This window comes from Kwoniella europaea, chromosome 3 (assembly GCF_036810445.1).
Source record: "Kwoniella europaea PYCC6329 chromosome 3, complete sequence".
Lineage (NCBI taxonomy): Eukaryota > Fungi > Basidiomycota > Tremellomycetes > Tremellales > Cryptococcaceae > Kwoniella > Kwoniella europaea.
The window spans coordinates 1884986-1903386 of record NC_089489.1 but is presented as its reverse complement, the minus strand read 5'-3'; the positions used below and the strand labels follow the sequence as shown (position 1 = coordinate 1903386).

At 43.8% G+C, this 18401-nt stretch overlaps 8 protein-coding genes across 8 annotated transcripts; 2 read left to right on the top strand and 6 right to left on the bottom strand.

Moving 5' to 3' along the window:
• Positions 1 to 162: 162 nt before the first annotated feature.
• Positions 163 to 3049, bottom strand: V865_008564 (uncharacterized protein; the record flags this gene model as incomplete). The annotated part of the gene is made up of 5 exons (XM_066232298.1): positions 163 to 237; positions 307 to 411; positions 495 to 2506; positions 2570 to 2783; positions 2993 to 3049. 5 exons carry the CDS (start codon positions 3047 to 3049, stop codon positions 163 to 165), a joined length of 2463 nt encoding a protein of 820 aa, XP_066088395.1.
• A 486-nt stretch (positions 3050 to 3535) lies between these two features.
• On the top strand, positions 3536 to 4628 carry V865_008563 (uncharacterized protein; the record flags this gene model as incomplete). The annotated part of the gene is made up of 4 exons (XM_066232297.1): positions 3536 to 3541; positions 3606 to 3881; positions 4036 to 4194; positions 4338 to 4628. 4 exons carry the CDS (start codon positions 3536 to 3538, stop codon positions 4626 to 4628), a joined length of 732 nt encoding a protein of 243 aa, XP_066088394.1.
• A 168-nt stretch (positions 4629 to 4796) lies between these two features.
• On the bottom strand, positions 4797 to 5146 carry V865_008562 (uncharacterized protein; the record flags this gene model as incomplete). The annotated part of the gene is made up of 2 exons (XM_066232296.1): positions 4797 to 4824; positions 4917 to 5146. 2 exons carry the CDS (start codon positions 5144 to 5146, stop codon positions 4797 to 4799), a joined length of 258 nt encoding a protein of 85 aa, XP_066088393.1.
• Positions 5147 to 5519: 373 nt separating this feature from the next.
• Positions 5520 to 6052, bottom strand: V865_008561 (uncharacterized protein; the record flags this gene model as incomplete). The annotated part of the gene is made up of 2 exons (XM_066232295.1): positions 5520 to 5736; positions 5811 to 6052. 2 exons carry the CDS (start codon positions 6050 to 6052, stop codon positions 5520 to 5522), a joined length of 459 nt encoding a protein of 152 aa, XP_066088392.1.
• Positions 6053 to 6483: 431 nt separating this feature from the next.
• Positions 6484 to 7784, bottom strand: V865_008560 (uncharacterized protein; the record flags this gene model as incomplete). The annotated part of the gene is made up of 5 exons (XM_066232294.1): positions 6484 to 6844; positions 6916 to 7236; positions 7307 to 7517; positions 7588 to 7683; positions 7733 to 7784. 5 exons carry the CDS (start codon positions 7782 to 7784, stop codon positions 6484 to 6486), a joined length of 1041 nt encoding a protein of 346 aa, XP_066088391.1.
• Positions 7785 to 8499: 715 nt separating this feature from the next.
• Positions 8500 to 10176, bottom strand: V865_008559 (uncharacterized protein; the record flags this gene model as incomplete). Its single annotated transcript, XM_066232293.1, has 3 exons — positions 8500 to 9196; positions 9267 to 9532; positions 9598 to 10176. 3 exons carry the CDS (start codon positions 10174 to 10176, stop codon positions 8500 to 8502), a joined length of 1542 nt encoding a protein of 513 aa, XP_066088390.1.
• A 1064-nt stretch (positions 10177 to 11240) lies between these two features.
• V865_008558 (uncharacterized protein) lies at positions 11241 to 11664 on the bottom strand (the record flags this gene model as incomplete). The annotated part of the gene is made up of 4 exons (XM_066232292.1): positions 11241 to 11314; positions 11371 to 11426; positions 11499 to 11557; positions 11620 to 11664. 4 exons carry the CDS (start codon positions 11662 to 11664, stop codon positions 11241 to 11243), a joined length of 234 nt encoding a protein of 77 aa, XP_066088389.1.
• Positions 11665 to 13487: 1823 nt separating this feature from the next.
• Positions 13488 to 17966, top strand: V865_008557 (uncharacterized protein; the record flags this gene model as incomplete). The annotated part of the gene is made up of 6 exons (XM_066232291.1): positions 13488 to 14391; positions 15034 to 16216; positions 16273 to 16442; positions 16502 to 16821; positions 16886 to 17221; positions 17289 to 17966. 6 exons carry the CDS (start codon positions 13488 to 13490, stop codon positions 17964 to 17966), a joined length of 3591 nt encoding a protein of 1196 aa, XP_066088388.1.
• Between the last annotated feature and the right edge of the window lie 435 nt (positions 17967 to 18401).

Below are 18401 nucleotides of genomic sequence, written 5' to 3'. Positions count from 1 at the left end.
TCAATGCAAGACATCATAATATATAATAGTACAATCAAGATCTCGGATTCGATCAAAACCCAAACCAAAACCAAGGTAGAAACTACGAAATCCACGATTCTTAACTTTTCACCCATTCGCAAACATTATACTTTGTTATTGCTTCGATCTGCTTGTTTCACACTATGTCATCCAATTCACATTATTCAAATCCTGTTGACTCGCGTATGCGTTCTGTTCATTCTCGTTTTCCAGTGTCTGACGGAACCAAAAACCATTTCAAATCAGCCCAATACATCTTCCAGTAGGTGAATGTCATTGACCCACCTCCAGCAGCTGAGACATGAGCTCGTCAACATCTTCAACTTTTGATCCTCCACATCCTGCAGCTATCAATCGTCGATACTTTGCGATCTGTTCGCTTGTTCCAGCCTACAAATAGGGACAGGTTTCAGATATCAGTCCTATCGTATACCTTTCCATGTTGGGTCAAGGATAGTCCAAAATTTACTTACCTCCGTCTGCGCTTTCACAAACTTCTCTATCAGTTCATTCTTCCTCTTTCGTTTCTCTTCAATCTCCCACCTCAACCTTTCTTCCTCAGCTTGAATCACCTCCTGTCCACCCACAGGTAAGTTATGCAATTCATCCAGATCTGCCGCGGGGGATTGACCATTTTTCCACGAACTCTCTCTGTTCAACTCATCTTTCAACCAAACTTCAAACCCTTTCTTCAACTGTTTTTGAATTTTATTATTCAAATTCTTTTTCAACGAATTTAGCTCATTCTTCTTATCTTCGATCGATAACGTTTTCTCGTTCAATGTCGAAATCAACTTGTTCGTCTCGGTCACTTCTGTATGTATAGAAGTTAACATCGCTTTAGCTTGCAGTATATCCCTTTCCTTCGATTTCAACTCGTTATCAAAACTCTTAGCTAAACTCTGTATATTACTCGTGATATCTTGTAATGCACTTCCTCCAGTTAATCTAGCAGCTTCACTAGAATACAATTGAGGGGCGAAAACGACTTTATCTTTATCTTTCTCTTTATTATCTCCCAACTTTGTTTCACCAGATAACTGTCTTGAAGAACCACCACCAGTACCATTCCCATTAGTCTGTTGAACAGGTGAGGATCTAAACCTTTCATCTTCCAATATATAATCTTCAGCAGATTTGAAATCTCTATTCTTGATTTTCGGATCAGCTCCATGATCCAATAAAGCTTTTACCAATCTTCTCGATCTGGCTCGGGCAGCAATCGTCAAGGCAGTTTCACCATCTTCATCCTGGAAATTAATCACGTCTGCTAATTCTTGTGGGTAATCCGATAATCTAGATAAAATCGTTTCCATGTAATACTTCGCAGCGTGAGTTTTACCTTTACTCAAAGCTAAATTGGCAATGTGATGGAATACCGTCCTATTCTGTCTATCTATATTCAACGTCGATCGATGTAACAATTCGTAAAGTTCGGGGAATTTCCTTATATCATAGTTATTCGCGAACATTACACTTCTCATTAAAGGAGTTTGATCAGCATTGTTACCGATGAATATTGACGCTCCGGCCGTTAAGAGCAATTTGACTACTCTTAATCTGCCCATCGCACACGCCCAATGCAAAGCCGTATGATCGTGGTCATCAATTCGACTGTTTGGATCGTAATCGTGCGGAGGTGATATGAGGACTTGTGGTATTTGAGGCGTATCCGATAAAAAGTAGTTCAATACCATCTCGGTATATTCTTTAGGACCTATGGAAGGAGCCGAAAGATCATCTTGATGATGTTGATGATGTAATCCACCTGAACCAGAACTTGAAGCTGGTAATAACCCCATTGCCAAATTCCTTGGACTTCCTTGAGGGGTATGTACAGCTGAGTTACCCCGTATTCTACGTAATTGGGAATACTGATCTTGCTCCTGCTGTTGATCTTCATCCATCATCATCGTGGCTGCATTTCGTTTCCTCGATACCGAATCTAACGTTTCCATCTGGGGTAACAGGTTCATCTGAACGCCTAGAGGGAGACCCATATTCATACCATCGACATCCATCGACGGATGATGATGGTGGTGGTGATTGTGGTGTAGACTACTTCCACCTAATTCCACTTCCGAGGCTACTGGGCTGGGAGTCTGACTCGACGAATCTGCATCTTCAGGTGAGCCGGATGGGGTCTCTTCCACTTCTCCCGATCGCATCGTAGTGTCCATATCAGGAGTGGACTCCTGATTCCGGTGGGTCGTACGAGAAGCTGATGCAGAAGCGGCCGCAGCGAGTTGAGCTTGAGCCTGTAGTGCTGCTGCGGAGGTTGGTCCAGTCTTCGAAGGTGTACCCTGCTCTTTGTTCGACTTGCGCTCTCTCTCTTTTCTTGATTTTGTAGGTGGTGCGACACTGTGTTTCGGAGCTGGAGGAGGGGAGACAGCAGTAGGAACATAATCGATAAGGGGTCGTAACAAATCTTCGACACCGTATTGCTTGGCTAATGCTAAACCTCGTTCGATGGGGATCCAGGTACCTGCGTGTCAAATGAATTGCATCAGCTTTCATCGTCGATATTGGAACGACACAGCTGACTGACCTTGGTATTTTCCATATCCACCTTGAACCTTCTCATGTTCACCTTTCTGTACTTCTCTTTCTAGCACTCTTGTACGTTGTGGTTTATCGAATCCTGCCACTTTGAGGATCTGAGTCGCGTTCAGATACGCGTCGGACCTTCTTCGCATGACCGCGACATCTCGACAGAGCATCTCGTAGACGGGACTTAGAGACGATGATTTATCAGCTGGAGCCTAAAGAAACGATAGAAGAGACTCACACTCCACTACACGGTACAGGACGGACAAAGCAAGTGTTAGTAAGCTGGAATTTCTTCGGATGTCACGCCACAAGCCAGCGGAATGTACTCTTACCTATATGTGGCCTATGTACGCGGTGGAAGCAATGGTCAGCTCTGCTCCGTTCTGCATATTTGGAATGATTATACGAGTTTCATACTCACCTTGAAGATGGTGTTGGGACCAGCCTCACCCCCCGGTGCTACATTCTTTTTACCCATCTTGGCCATCTGACAAAGGTAGAGGCGGAAATCGGAATGGCGATAAGATGCGCTTCTTTGGCGATATGTGGAAGATATTTATACCAGTGACTGGCAGATTTGTTCGCTGGGCTGCTGTGTAAGGCGATAGTCTAGGAGGGTGTCTTGTCAATTGTTTCAAAAGTGTATGAGAAAGTTGAGAGGATGTCTAGCGGTGCTGTATGATAGTAGTATGATCGCGTCTGTCTTGGTAAAATCCGAATGCGAAATGAGAAATGCGTCGCGGTAAGGAATTGAACATGGGGGGATACGAGAGCGCGTGGTGGAGGACCTATATGCCGGATATACGGGGATATCTCCGATATTTGATCCCGTGTGGCGATCAGGTGCTTGGAAGCAGGTGGAGGATGTTCATGTTCATGTTCATGATTTTCGTTCAAAGGTAAGTTGGGTGAACATTCCAAACATGACATCAAGTATCATGGGAATACAGTACGACACAACAAGATGAAGGTGAGCTACAGGTCAAGCAGTATTCATATAAGCTAAGGCAGCTGACTTCATCGTGGTCCTGCAGATATCAAACACCGCACCACTCCATCTATCCAATCAAGAAGTACTCACCCATTTCCTTTCCCTTAAGGAGGACAACGATGCCTTGGTAGAAGCTATCAACTTGAAGAAAGCGAGGGATAAAGCATATGCCAAGAAGAAATATCCTCTGGAGAGGGATAATCCAGAGGATATAGATGATGGTTCTTTGTTAGAACGGATCAGTGAACAAGAAGAGAAGAGGTTGGATATAGCGGAGAGGAGGGGGTGTAGTGATGAGTTGGTGTGGGTGCAGAGTGAGGTGAGTTTTGCTTTTGCTACGGCAGTGAAGGGGTTTACTCTAGCTGCGGCAGTTCGGGGTGGGATGGGGCGTAGTATCTACAAGGGTGGGAGGGTGGGAACGATATATAGTATAATATTCTGCAGTGAAGCTGATCATCCATTATCACTTTTAGGTGATCAAATACCTATGTCAACCGTATAACCCTACCTCTCGACAAACCGCCGACGGAGTAGCTAGACTAGCGGATGAGCTGCAGGATCATCAATTGACGAAAGCCGAGGTGTTGCAGATCACGAATTTGGCTCCGACCGAAGTTGTAGAATTGTATGCGGTGAGTAGTCTCATTTAAATAGTCCGTCTCCCTTTCGTACAATCATCAGGTCTATTCTGTCTTCTCATCTAATGCGGTCTTATATACTTAGACTCTATCTTTGGAATAGACTGCCTTATACTGACATGACTTCTTTCCCCCAGATCATCGAAGAACCTGATACACGATATTACCCCGACGCATCCGTCAAACTCGAAGAGATCGCCAACCAAATCTCCTCCACACTCTTGACACACCCATCGCCCGAACTAGCTCAGTGGACCGGAGTTGGCAGTACGGGAGAAGATCAAGGGGAAGGGTACGAGCACGGATATGTGGATCAGGACGAAATGGAGATGGCTGCGATGGGAATGGACGAACAGGAATACGTGTTTGAAGGTGGAAGGGATGGTGAGGGAGGGGTGGACGATGAGAAGGACGAAAGTATGGATTAGAGTACTCGTGTGTCACCAAGAAAAGAAAATATACCCAAAATCACCTTTATATCAAGCATACATATAACCCCCATCGATATCTGTATATATACTGCCACAACCATAATGAACGATATGATCAATATACCAGCCGTTCTAATATATACCTCGAGTGGTCATTCTGATGGATCAACTCCATTGACCTCGAATTTGGATTCTACAATGAACAACCGACACGAAACGCAATTAGCAGCTTTCCTAGCATCCTAGATACTCGGACAACACTGTATATAACAAGTCGATACTCACTGATCATCTTCCTCGCCAAATCCCGCAGGATGGCTCCCACCTTCAGTCCCATTACTGACCTCGATACCATTGGGGGTATACCGGACAGAGTATCCTTGCGAACTCGAAGCAGAATTGGGATTCCCCGAGCCAGTGGAGGAGCCACTTGTCGAATACTCGAATTGCTCGTGAGATTCAGTATCGGCGAAGGAAGTGGGGTTATTGGATTGTTCACCATTGGAATACGACATATCGTAAAATAAATCGGAATCGTAATATGAAGTGAAGGGATGAACGATGAAGAGAAATCCGACCGACTCGTGCTATATATATACCGTACACCGGGATACTTAGATTCTCCGGTCTTGGCTATCGACTGCCTGTGGACGAAGAAAGGAGGATCGGATGATGCATTTTGGGCCTCGTGTGTGAAGACTTCCTCCTTATCGAGTTAAGAAATCTGTGACATTTCGATATATATACGTAAAAAGAAAGGAAAAGCATCGAGTTGTCTAGAACTCGAGTGCTCTTTACAGAAATATTGTCATTCTTCTACCTTCTTCCCAATTCTCACCGCACATATCCGAAATCTCTCTTCTACGCATCCATTTACCTATCAACCCATCACTCATCATTCGGCTTATCATCACTAGCTTCGTCAAACTTCCTATCGGTCCCAACGGCTTTAGAGGCAGATTCGATACTTCCCTTCACCCCTTCGGAGGACCTCTCATGGAGCTTGATGGATGAGTCTTTGACGGTGTTGAAAACGCTCTGGGAAGTATCGGATCGAACGATATACTTGGTGGTACTGGATTTCGTACCTATCCGCACCAAGCTACTGAATGCATCAAATAAGACCAGATCAGTGAATCAGTGGGGATAATTTGAAAATACTCATCGGATCCGGCTAACCTAATCAAACCTTTTACTTCCCTTGCTCCGACATTGATTTTGGACTCTTTGCTCTGACTATTCACACCTTCATCTTTCCTAAGGATAGATGAACAATCAACATCTTGAATCGAGAATACCCGATGTATGGTCTTCTGACTATCATCATCTGATGGTTCGGGTAGATGAGGCGGCAAATTTGGATTATAGATCAAATCAGAATCGATGTCAGGATTGGAAATAGAATCAGATGATTTGGCCATTCTATTGTTGAACTAGTATGAGATTTAGATGGGAAGTGGGATATAGGTACAAGATTGAATGTATTCTAGTACATACGATACGAAAACGGTATATATGCCGATGATGCGTTTACGAGGTCCAGTATGGATAGTAAACTGTGGGAGTTCATGATCGGAGGTTGAAAGAGGAAGCAAGTGTACTTCTATAAACATCTCGTACCCTACAGTAATGATCCAGTCAAATGTGGGAGTCAAAGGATGATCAACATTCAAAGGAATGACATAATCATCAACACAGTTGATAAGTATACCTGAGTGGGTTTTGTTCGAGCCCTGCAAACGATCAATGTATGTATGGTATTTTGGATTCATGGTACATATAAAATGGTTACAATAATTGAACATACTGTACAGGACAGGACTAATGCAAGCTAGACTAACCAACTTCAACTCTAGCTTTGCGAGGTGGCAGAAGTCTTAGAAGTTGGCTCTGATGAAGTTGGGAATGCAGTAGTCGATCGATCGGATGAGGTACTGAAGTTGCTACTTGTAGATTCGATGCCAGAAGTCGTTTCTGAAGAATTCGCTTGGGTGGATGTGGCGGATGAGCTATCAGTAGATGTACTTGGTGGATACAGTGAGATTGAGGTTGTCGCCGAAGTGTTTTTGGAATTGTTTCCATCATCGTGTCCTACCGCAAGCCAAGGTTTGACGAATCTCTCTAAATTCCATTCCCAACATTGAGCCGAATCTTTGGAAAGTTCATCGGCCGTGTAATTGTGATGTTGGTTAGTGGGACCTATGACATCGATCCTATAGTGCAGCAGATTAGCAATCAGTTAGCAAGGGAAATATGCTTGATATACTTTACTATCAATACTTACATCATTGTCCCGTTTGAACCACTGGAATTCGTTTGTTTTTCCAAAGGCTCATTGATCACATATGTCATTCCACCTACTAACGTCTTCGCGTCATCGGAAGTAAGACAAACTATTGGATTATAGAAAGTCTCATTCAACTTATTATCGATTGTTAGATGATTCCATACAGTTTCTTTATCTGGTACATTGACGTAATCGGGATTGTAACCTGAAAGCAATTTCATAGCTTCTTTAGGTTGTAAATTTGGCATACCCATTTTACCATCTGGATCAGTCACGAAGTTTGATCTCAATGAGGCCCTGTAAAGTGCACCAGACCACCTACAGTACATCATACATCATGTATTAGTCAACACAAAACCGATACTTGTACCGTACAGTGTTCACTCACCATACATCTCTTCTTGTATTGTTTCTTTCTGATATCTCATCATGAACAATAATCTGTTTACTGGATTCTACAGTGTCGGTTCTGAATACAGTAGCGTTCACTTCGGATATCGAAGTGAAGTTGTCTCCATCGTATTGAATGAGAGATTTGAGGAATTGAGGGAATTTAGTTGCTGCTATGACTGCTGCGGAATATCCATGATCGTAGTGATCTATGAAAATAATCATAGACTTGCAATAAGCAAAGTACGGATAACATTTCGTGAGATAAGATCAACTGACGATATTCGACATCTTCAGCCATGGGTAAACCACTAGAACCGTATAATGGACCCGATCCCGAATCGGATTCTCGTTTATGCGGTAGGGCATGACTCCCTGTGTGAGCTATATTAGCTCTTGTGGCAAGCAGCATAAGGTCACTTACCAATAGAAAATAGCAAACCAAAGAGAGTAAGAGTATTCGAAAGTGTAAACATATTAACGAAAGATGTAACTTGGTATTTGAATAAATACAGTCAAAGTCAAGGACAGTATACAATACCGAAAGACTAAAATTTCTACAAGAAATGAATAAAGCAATGATGGATTTCGTATTCACATCCCATACCAACCAAGGTATTTATACATTACCGTATCTTGTTACTTAGGTACAGGTAGTTGTGACCAAGATGCCACATTAAAGGAATGGATCAGGGTGAAGTGAATTAAAGGAACTCGTTAATCACCTCCTGTACTATCCTTTCAGACGGGTCTGATCAGCTCACCTGTTATGGTATGAACATGTAATTACAGGATCTCTCAAAAGAGTGAAAAACGTTTCGGTTAGTAAGATCTGGTGCTTGAACAAACGATCTAGAACAAGGGGAAACACCTCCCCATCTGCATTCATTGCGCCCTTCGTTGTCCGCTCATGGGGTCTAAGCTGGAGTGACTAACACTCTACTGAACCATGTGTATTTTTCACGATTGATTAGGTGAAAGCATATATTGCATTATATATAAGAAAGCATAAATTACAGGAAATATCTACACAAACGTGATGTTGATCTACTGTATCTACTGTATGTATAAAATACAACCACTGTACTGAACCGTATTGTACTGATGTAAAAATCGATCTTTTTTCATGTCGTTTCTATCTTAAGTTTTATTTATCTTTTCCTTCTCCTATTATCCACTCTCGAGACTAATTCACTGATCAGTGATCTTTTGCCTTTCTTTCCTCACCCACTCCCACGCGACTTCCTCCGCAGCAGATTTTTGTCTACCATCTTTCCCATTCTCTTCCTGTACGTCCCTCAGTAACATGCCATTACCCGCTATGATCCCCACTACGCACGCCCAAGCTTCACCTAACTGTCTCCACGTGCTCAATCTACCTATACCGAGACAACACAGGTTCTGCCACACGCCCTGTAAAATCTCCAACCTGGTCATCAACTGTTGGACCGGCATCTCACCCAGTCTTTCGACGACCTTTTCTCGGGTGGTGCAGTTGTCTGGCAAAGACAGGAGATCAGGTATGAATGGTCGATGGGGATGATGTAAGTGTCGATGAATCAGTCCGAAGGTCTCGGGAGAAGGGAGGGGTAAAGGTACGATAGGTAGATGTAAGAATCCTTTCGTATCGACCACTGGCGATGGTACGGATGGCGTATCATTCTCGTCCGATTCGGATGACCAAGATGTATTTGACGATCCATCTTCCTCTTCGTCCGAAGGATCGGATGTTTCACTAGATTCGAAGACTGCTGGTAAAGCGGTTGATACTGCAGCTTCAGAAGGTGTTCGATATTTTATCGAGGAGGAAGATAATACTTGAGATGAAGTTGTTGGCGGTGTGGTAAGTTTAGGCCAGTAGGCACATTGAGTGGCAAATACCAATGACCTATACATGTTTATTTGGTAAGCAAGAAATTTTTCCCAATACAGTGTTAATAGTCATTTAAGAAACTTACATCACTGGGGCGATCATCTTGCCTTTTTCACTTTGCGCTCCTTTCTTCATTATTCCCAATATCATATCCGGTTCTCTCCCCTTAGCCTTATCTGCCCAGTGTGGCTTACTTCCTCCTAATACCTCTGGAATAGCCAGTGGGAGTGTCGAAGTGGGTTGAACAGATGGATCAGGATGTGGGATCGTGGCATAAGGTCGATAGGCCAGAGTGATAGTTGATATAGATGGGAGAATGGGAGTGAGTCGATCAAGTATATATCCAATTGGCTAAAAACAAAGAATCAGCTCGACTCATACCGAGTGATAAGTGATTTGCTTGAGAGGTGACTTACGATATCTCTCAAGTCATCCGTATCGATACTAGGTGCAGGAGGGAACCTGGGATAAGGAAGCATGAGTGGTACTCTAACCTGACCTTGAACTTTATTTTCAGGTTTCCAAATTGATTTTCTCCATCTTTCTAACCTAACTCTATCCATCACACTCAACTTCTTACTTTCCTCTTCCTCTCTTTTCGCCCTCTCCCTCTCTCTTTCTTGAGATTTCAACTTGAGTGGAGTCGGACGAGCTTTCAACTCTTTCTTCGATTTGGTATTAATCCCTGTTGAAGAAGAAGAAGGTAATCTGTTTATTTTCGAATTAGCTCTTTGGATCGATGAGATTCGTTCTCTACCGTATGGTTTAGAGGCATGTTTACGATAAGTGAATTTCGGAGCTCGACCTATACCCAGACCTAATGCTTTTTTAGACTTGGATGACGGTGTGACACCGGACAAAGAAGTCTGAAGGGATGTGGAGATGGCATCGATATCGGTGAGCTCGAAGACGGATGGTGCAGGTGAAGCTGAAGGAGTGTTTTCCTTGTTGGAGAATGTTCGATATTGATGATGAGGCGACAAGTAGGTGGTCATGATGATAGGTAGTATACTGAAGTAAATCTACTTCATGGAGTCAGACGGAAATCAAGTACATTTTGAGAAAGGAAGATATAGAGGGATTTATATACTTACGTTGAATCAACTTCTACCCTTTGTTGTTGCTATATGTACGGTGTTGATGTGAATTGCCACTTTTATTCGATTTACTGGAGATGTTCAGCGCTGTTGATAAGTATGTTGTTGTGACAAGTAAAGAAAATACCATCGGATGGGATGATCTCGACTGGTATGCATGTTTAATATATGCTGCTTTACACTCATCCTTCATCATCTAATCATATATGGTAACAAGAAAGAAGTCAATGCATCGATGATTATTATTGAATAGATGGTGAAGTGTCAAAGGTCCTTTGTATCTCTCTTACTGCCATCATTCAACAATTCACCACTCGCTTTTGGTAATGTTTCGTAGGTGATGTGTCGTGTTTCGTGTGTTTGGTTCATAGTCTTACAGTCATTTAGTTTGATCACTCACTGAAAGCTATTTTGATCGGAACTTTTCCTATCCAGTGTTTTGAAGTTGTGTGTTTGTGTATGGGTTGTGTCTGAGCGAAGATCATTGATAGGAGTACCAGGTGAAAGGGTTTCGGGTGTTAGGTCGATAACAGTCGATCTTTGGCTCTATCTCTCATCTCTCTTTTACAGAAGCATATCATCGAATACTCCTTGAACACCCAACACAAGCATCACTAACGATGTCCTCCTGATTTCCTCCCTCAAGGTGTAGATTGAAGAGCTCATTCAAGCATAAAATCCATGATCAGCAAGGTGACGAGGTGATGAAAGCGGAAATGATGGTTGCTATCCAGCACAAAACACAAGGCATACAAAACACGAACCGTGCGTTTTGTCATTTTTTTCAACGTTGCCACTTGACCTCTTTGGGTCGTTACGTCCACATTATCACTTCACCAGCTCATCAACCTTACACAATCCGATCTCATGCATATCCACTGAGAATTTACAAAACAACAAGAGCGATGATGCATATGGAGACTGGTCATAAACCTCTGCTTGTATACCATCACATGTAAGGTTTATTTCTTGTCGTTACCAGAGTAAGAGGTAGATTTATCACCCGATGAAGAAGTGTATTCGGCATATCCATTACCTATGCAATACTCCGCGCATCAGTCATCATCTATTCACAGCAGGTGATTGACTTACCACTGTTGTAGTAGGTCGATCCATTGGTGTTGGAATAGTAGTATGATCCATTCGTGCTGAACGATACCAAGTTGATGAGTAGTCTCATTCTCTTGCATCACTCGAGAGATCTACAAACTCAAACTCACTTCGAATAGTGATAGCCTTGATTTCCACTTGAATCGACTCTTGTGTCGTAACTATTGCCCTATTCAAACAATCCTCGCGTCAGTACACAATCCATGTAACAAAGACTTGTAGTCTACCTACTTGCGAGTTGGTACCATAACCTGTAATTTGGTCTTTTGAAGGCATTTTGGTGATGTGATGTGGTGTGGTTGGTATTGTATCAGCTCAAACAAGCAAAATGAGTGAAAATATAAGTAGTCGTTATGATTGACATATAGTAGGCATCAGTGTAGTCAGTCCCTCTTTCCTCTTATATGCATATGAGATGAATTGACAGTGTACCAGCGTAACAAGATTGTGGAGCTGATATTGATGGTTGTCAAGCCCACAAGACACCGTGCTCATCGTAGGACAGGTCAGAGGATTTCAAGTGCGTCAAAGCGCATTACCATATAGATACAGTATATGTATCCCATTTGATTCCATTCCTTGATTAAATGATAGATATCTTGAAAGCCACATTACCGCATCCATACGATAGATAGATCATTGAAGTCGTTCCGAAGCCAAGCCACCTTATGCATGTGAACGTACTGGAATATACCATGATTTATCATATGAAGTATGGCGGTCAACACGTTTTTAATTAGATCAATACATCTTAAAGGGTGGGATGATCGTGATAGTGAGACATCCGATGTTAGTTAGTTACCAATTGCGGTCACTCCGATTGCACCCCTTTAACAGGTGCTACCTGTTCAAATACCGTTCATTACCAGCATGAATTCTATGCATGCGCATCGGAAGAAGTAGTCAGTACTTAGTGTGGTCTAAGGTTAAATGCATGTCAAGGAAGCCAAGAAGAACGAAGAAGAGATCAAGCAAGCCATTTTGTGTAGTGTACTAATCTCGGATGCAAATAATCGCACTGTACCCTTAAAAGAAGAAGATCGACAGAAAGAGCTTTCTAAACCCACTTAGCAAGATAAGTCAACGATTCCGGTTTGAAAAGACATATTCCGTCGCGTAAACCGAGCTCAATTAGCCGATCATTCACGGACATGCTGTTATATTCTTGATATTCTGTGTTCAGAAACCCGTTACGAAAGTAATCAAGCGTGTCACCGTGTGCAACCCGACCCAGCTTGTGAAAGCCCACTGAGCAGTATGAGGGCATCATCAGTGGATCCCCATAGGTGATCCAGCTGATCTCTTGTGATCAACATGTGTATCGATTGATTGTACAAGTATATAGCATTCTCACCAGATGGGATCTTGGAGGAATTAATTGTTATGAACAGCGAAAAGATCGGTGAATCGGATTAACTTGGTTCATGAGGGATAAACACGTAGATCACGTTTTGTGAGCTATAACTCGTTCCTGAAAGTGAACTACCAGAAAAAAAGAAGAAAAGGTTTTCGATTTTTCCTTCTTCTGGCCTTTTGACTGGGGGAATTGCCTTTACGGTATCAAACAGCGCCATCTTACCCTATTTGATCATCATCAAATCATCATCCACACCCAAACTCAAATCACTTTGCTCTCTTACTCTACTAGTCCACCGCACCTGCACCGTCACACCATCCCATCATATCGGGTCACAATTACATCTTCACAACCTAAACTCATCAATTGGCTTCATACTCAATCTGGCATAGGGTTAGGGAAGGAAAAACAGGAAACAGACGTCGTGTCCTGTCTTGCTGTATAGGTTCACAGCCCAATCCTCACCACACCAGACTTCACCCTCTTCCGATCCATCCCACCTTCATAGGCCGACACAGTAAGGAAAAATCAAGATCGACGTTACACAATCAACCCTTAGCATTAACCTGGAACAGCCGGATCGTCGTTAGTGGGCACAACATCAATTAAAGAAGAAGAAGAAGAAGTCGGGAAAAACTTCGTACGTCTAACTTCCATCATAATTCTTTATCATCGTCTTTCATCATATAAGGTCGAAAGACTCGAACATTGTCACATATATACCCTTTCATCCTCATCCACTATGCCGCTGTCAAACATTCGAATGCTCGCTCACCTCTCGCCTCCCAGCAGGTCAGACAAAGCCTCTTCCTCCGGTGGACCATCTTCGCCAAGGAGGAAACGAAGTGCCGCTGATCTTCGTCGATTCATCACTATCTTTTTGCCCAGCATGGGGTCCGGCGCCCAAGTCAACCATAACCCTCATCCCTCCTTGAACCTTCTCGTACTACTCCCCTCCGCAGCTCATCTACATCAACTTCCCTCACCCCCCAGTCGACCATCAGGATTGTTGTCTAGGAAATCGAGTTCGACGGTACCCTCTTTACACAGTATTAGAGCGGGTGAAGCTATCTCTTCGACATCGTCCTCACCGGCAAACAAAGGTAGAAATGCGAATGATGCTCAGGGCCCAAGTAGTTCGGTAATGGCCAGTAGGAGGTTGAGTCTCGCTCCGGGTTTAGGTGCAGGTGCACCATTGGTATCCTCAAATATGGATTTGGATTTGGTTTCACCCACTTCAACACCTATACCAGGAGGAGCTGGATCTTCAACAATGACACCATCAAGTTCGATAGATAAACATACTGTCCCCCCTCCCTTTGGATCGAAATCAACCACACCACCTGGATCAGGTTCAGCGGCATCTTCCACTCAGACTTCACCCAACCCCTCGTCGATTCCTGCATTCGGAGCGAGACGATCGACTGGAACTGGGTCATCTAGGTTATCAAGAAGAAGGCCTGTCACTGCTTCTACTTCGAGTGGAATCGCCAGTACCATCGCCCCTGCATTGATGGGTATACCAGGTGGAAGAGCCAGTTTGGCTGTACCTCCTGGACTAGGTGGTGTGTCCCATTCGAACAGGACGAGACCCGGTTGGGAGGCGGATGACGTGATTGGTACGTTACGAGGAAGTGGGATGGAAGGTGAGTGTATTTCTTCTTCACCTTCACCTTCACCTTCACGATCAAAGGATGGGATATCATGTTTCATATCCGAATGAGGATCAGATCAGGCACTTGATCAGTCAAAGATCCGTGCGATCTCTCTCACCTTCTTGTTCCTGAGCTACCAGGTGGTTTGTGTGTAGACCTGATGGCCCTGATGGTGATGAGGGGGATGATCCGTACGGGAAAGGCATTCTTGGAGCGTTTTCCCAGTGTGTGTTAAGTTTGTTAGGCTAGGATAGTGGGAAACATGGAAGATCGACATGACATGGTCATCGTCCACCGCTTGGACCCTTGTCCCCTCTTCCGCTGCGAACATGATGATTTTCAACAGGACATGACTTGCACATGTTTTGTTTTCCCCAAGCATTCGCCCTTGCTTCTTTATACTCCTAACTCCTGATATATACATAAGATCGCCAGTGATGGTTGATACATGATCTACCATGTCTCATCCCTCGGGCGATATTCGTTTCCGTAGATCGACGACGTAGATCAATCCAACTCGATCGTTGCTCACCTCTTCGTTTTCTTTTTTTCTTCTCTTTCTTCTCTTGAACCTTTGATTTATGGACACAAAATTATCATTGATGGCTAACTCCGCATCCCTATCCACCATAGTCACCGTCATACGACACGCTTCTCATCTTCCAGCTGTACTCGACCCTTCTTCCCACTCATCCTTCCAAGCACCTCCCATAGTCCGATCAAACGACCCTAACGAACCACTGACTCAAGTCGTACTCGTCCCATTGACCGATTCACCCGCTTTCCCCTCGCTATCTCTACTATTGCAACAAGGTACAACCCCTACCGCAGTGTGCTTCCAGCAAGATCTGCTGGATCGAGCCAAAAGGTCGGAAGACGAATGGCTACCTGGCGCAGTAGAACAGATTCGATCGATAAGCAACATGCCACACAATCCCAGTCATGCTTCTTCCACCTCATCCACCACCGCCGTACCACCAGTTATAATCGCATATTCCGCTAATCCTGCGTTGTCCCAAGCTGCTATCAACGCATGTATCAATGCGGGCGCTGCTGGTGTGATCAAACCGCCTTATGAGCTCGACACTGCCGACTTGGTCATGCGGATCGTCACCGCATACCGAGAGGGAAAACCACTATCTACCAATTCTTCACCGGCTCTAGGTCGAACGCCTTCCCCTCTCTCCCAATCACGATCACCTCTTGGTACACCGCGGAGTGAAGAAACCACTGTGGTCCTCCCTCCTACTGCACTCGATATGGGAGCAGAGCATGAGGGGGAACGGGTCCTCGGTGCAGCAGTATCAGGTGGACCAAATGGCCATCGCAAATCGTCTAGTGGAAGTTGGAACACTGAACCAGTCAAACGATCGTCAATCTCTGGTCCAGGTAGGAAATCGTCTTTGACTCCTGCTAATAGTGGAACACTGTCCCCCCCACCTCCTACAAAAGACACACTCGCTTCCAAATTATCTTTCCCACCTCTACCATTAGACTTCTCTCTACCTCAGCCATACCCCTATGCCATGGAATGTAATCCCCGAAGGCGAAGTGTGGATATTGGTGGATTGTCACTAGCACTGAAACGAGCTTCTCTGGCTTTTGAAGATAGCTCAAATCCTATTGGAACTACCCTTTCGCAAATCAAGGAAGGATATTCCTTCCCTCCCTCCACACCAACCAAGAAGAGGTCGAGTAACGAAGCTGTCCAAGTCGATGAGAGCGAAGGCCAAGGTTCGGAATTGGCGGAATTGTTGAGTGCCATGTTCTGTCATTCGATGACTACGATCGAAGTTCAGATGAGCGATTATGAAGCGTGAATAATTTTGTATAATTAGAATAGGCCAAGCTAATCGCAATGATGTCATATAGACTATCTGCTCCTTTGACTCAAGAACATCGACAAAAGTTGGTTCGCGAATTGTCAACTTGGAATTTCAAACCTCACCACTTACCTGAAGGTGACCTGTATCGAGTAGCATGTTTGATGTTTGAGAGTGTTTTGAGTATAGAGGGACTGAAAGAGATGGACATTAGTAGGGGTGAGTATAGTGTAATTTATCACACATACAAAGTCGTGTATCTCTAACACTTCAAATAGACCAAATCAACCGACTTCTCTTTGCGATCCGAGCGATTTATCACGCTCCCAACCCATATCACAACTATGTCCATGCCATCGATGTCCTCCAGGCTACATACATGTTCCTCGCTCAAATCGGTGTCGCACCTCCTTTCTCTTATATGCGCGATTGGACACCGGAGAAACCCGCTTGGCAACGTTCAGACCCATCTGACAGGGAGATAAGCGCAGGGACAAGAAGAGCTAGAGAAGTCATGAGACCCCAGGATGTGTTAGGTGTGCTGGTAGCTGCGATGGGACATGATGTCGGACATCCAGGGTTGAGTAATGCCTTTATGGTGAGTACATGATCCTCACTTTTACAGACGATCAATCAGTACTTATGATTGTGGGTTTGTATAGAAAAACGCAAAAGTCCCCTTATCCCAAGTATACGATGACAAGTCGGTTCTTGAGAACATGCACTGCATGCTTATCGTTCAACTACTTCGAAAACATGGATTCGGATTCCTCATTGAAGGTGCACCTGATTCCCCAACTCACACAATCGACCAAAAGGGATTCCGAAGAGTATTGTACTCTACCGTCTTAGCTACCGATATGAGTCTACATTTCGCTTGGATACAGCGACTGAAGGATTTCGATGAGGGTTTGAGGGAAGGGGAAATAGGGGAAGATGAATATGATAGAGTTATGATCTGTCAAGCTCTAATCAAATGTGCAGATATCAGTAATCCAGTGAGTAGTGATTGCATACGGGAACGAAGCTTTTTGTACATATGTTGACATATGTGATATCGTGTAGACTCGACCAATCGACGTATCTCAACATTGGTCATCCGTCTTACTGGAAGAATGGGCCAAACAAGCTTCTCTAGAATCCGACTTGGAATTACCGGTTTCGGTGGTAGCCTCGGCCGATGCGGCATTACAAGCTAAAGGTCAAATTGGATTCATCGATTTATTCACTTTACCACTCTTCGAAGCTGTATCAGAAGCTTTACCTGAACTTCAAGTTTATGCTGATTCGTGTGCGGATAACCGGGATATTTGGCAAAGAAGACTAGATACACTTACTGCTCCTCCTCCAGAGGATCAGGCGGATGTCCAAGTGGGAGAACAGATGATCCAACCTTTGGTCGAAGGTGCATCTCATGATGAAAGGTTCAAAACTCTTTTCCCATTGTTATTACCTACTACGTTAATTGCGGGATTGGATGAATGGGGGTCTTCAACAACAACAACCACGACGGATATCACTCCACCTACACCGACTTCCTCGAATACCGAGAAAGACTCGCAACATCCCCAATCGCCCGTCGCCAAGACTATTAGATCGGTGTACAAGGCGAAATTGGCTGCACAAGCTCCCAGAGGAAGAGTGACGTCTAGTTCATGGGCGAGAAGTTTGACAGAGTGGAATGAAGGTAGAAGGATGTCGACACCTGAGGTGGTGGTTTCGAGGGATCAATTCTCTTCATGAGAAAGGTTTTCGGCAAGACATAATTTCAGATATATAATTGCATTATTTTTTTATACTTCTTCATAACTCATCTCACTTAGATCAAGTTGTATTATTATTCATTTCATCTCATCTAGATCATTTCATCATTTCTTCACATCCATCGTCATATCTCCATTTCCATTTCCATCTTCATTTCGCATATACATCAAGTATCTACAATTATCTATCGGTAAATCCAATGTAGCATGTATGACTTACTTTCGATCCAGAAGAGACTCGTTGCTTTTGTATTTGATTATGACCTGTCGAGCTATTGATGATGACAGTATCACCATTTGTGGTATTGATCTGATGGTTCGGTTATTTTAATATGGTTGCTTGATAAATCAGGTCTACAGATTCTCACGATTCTTACAATGGCGAACAATCGATGATCTTGATGCGATCAATCAT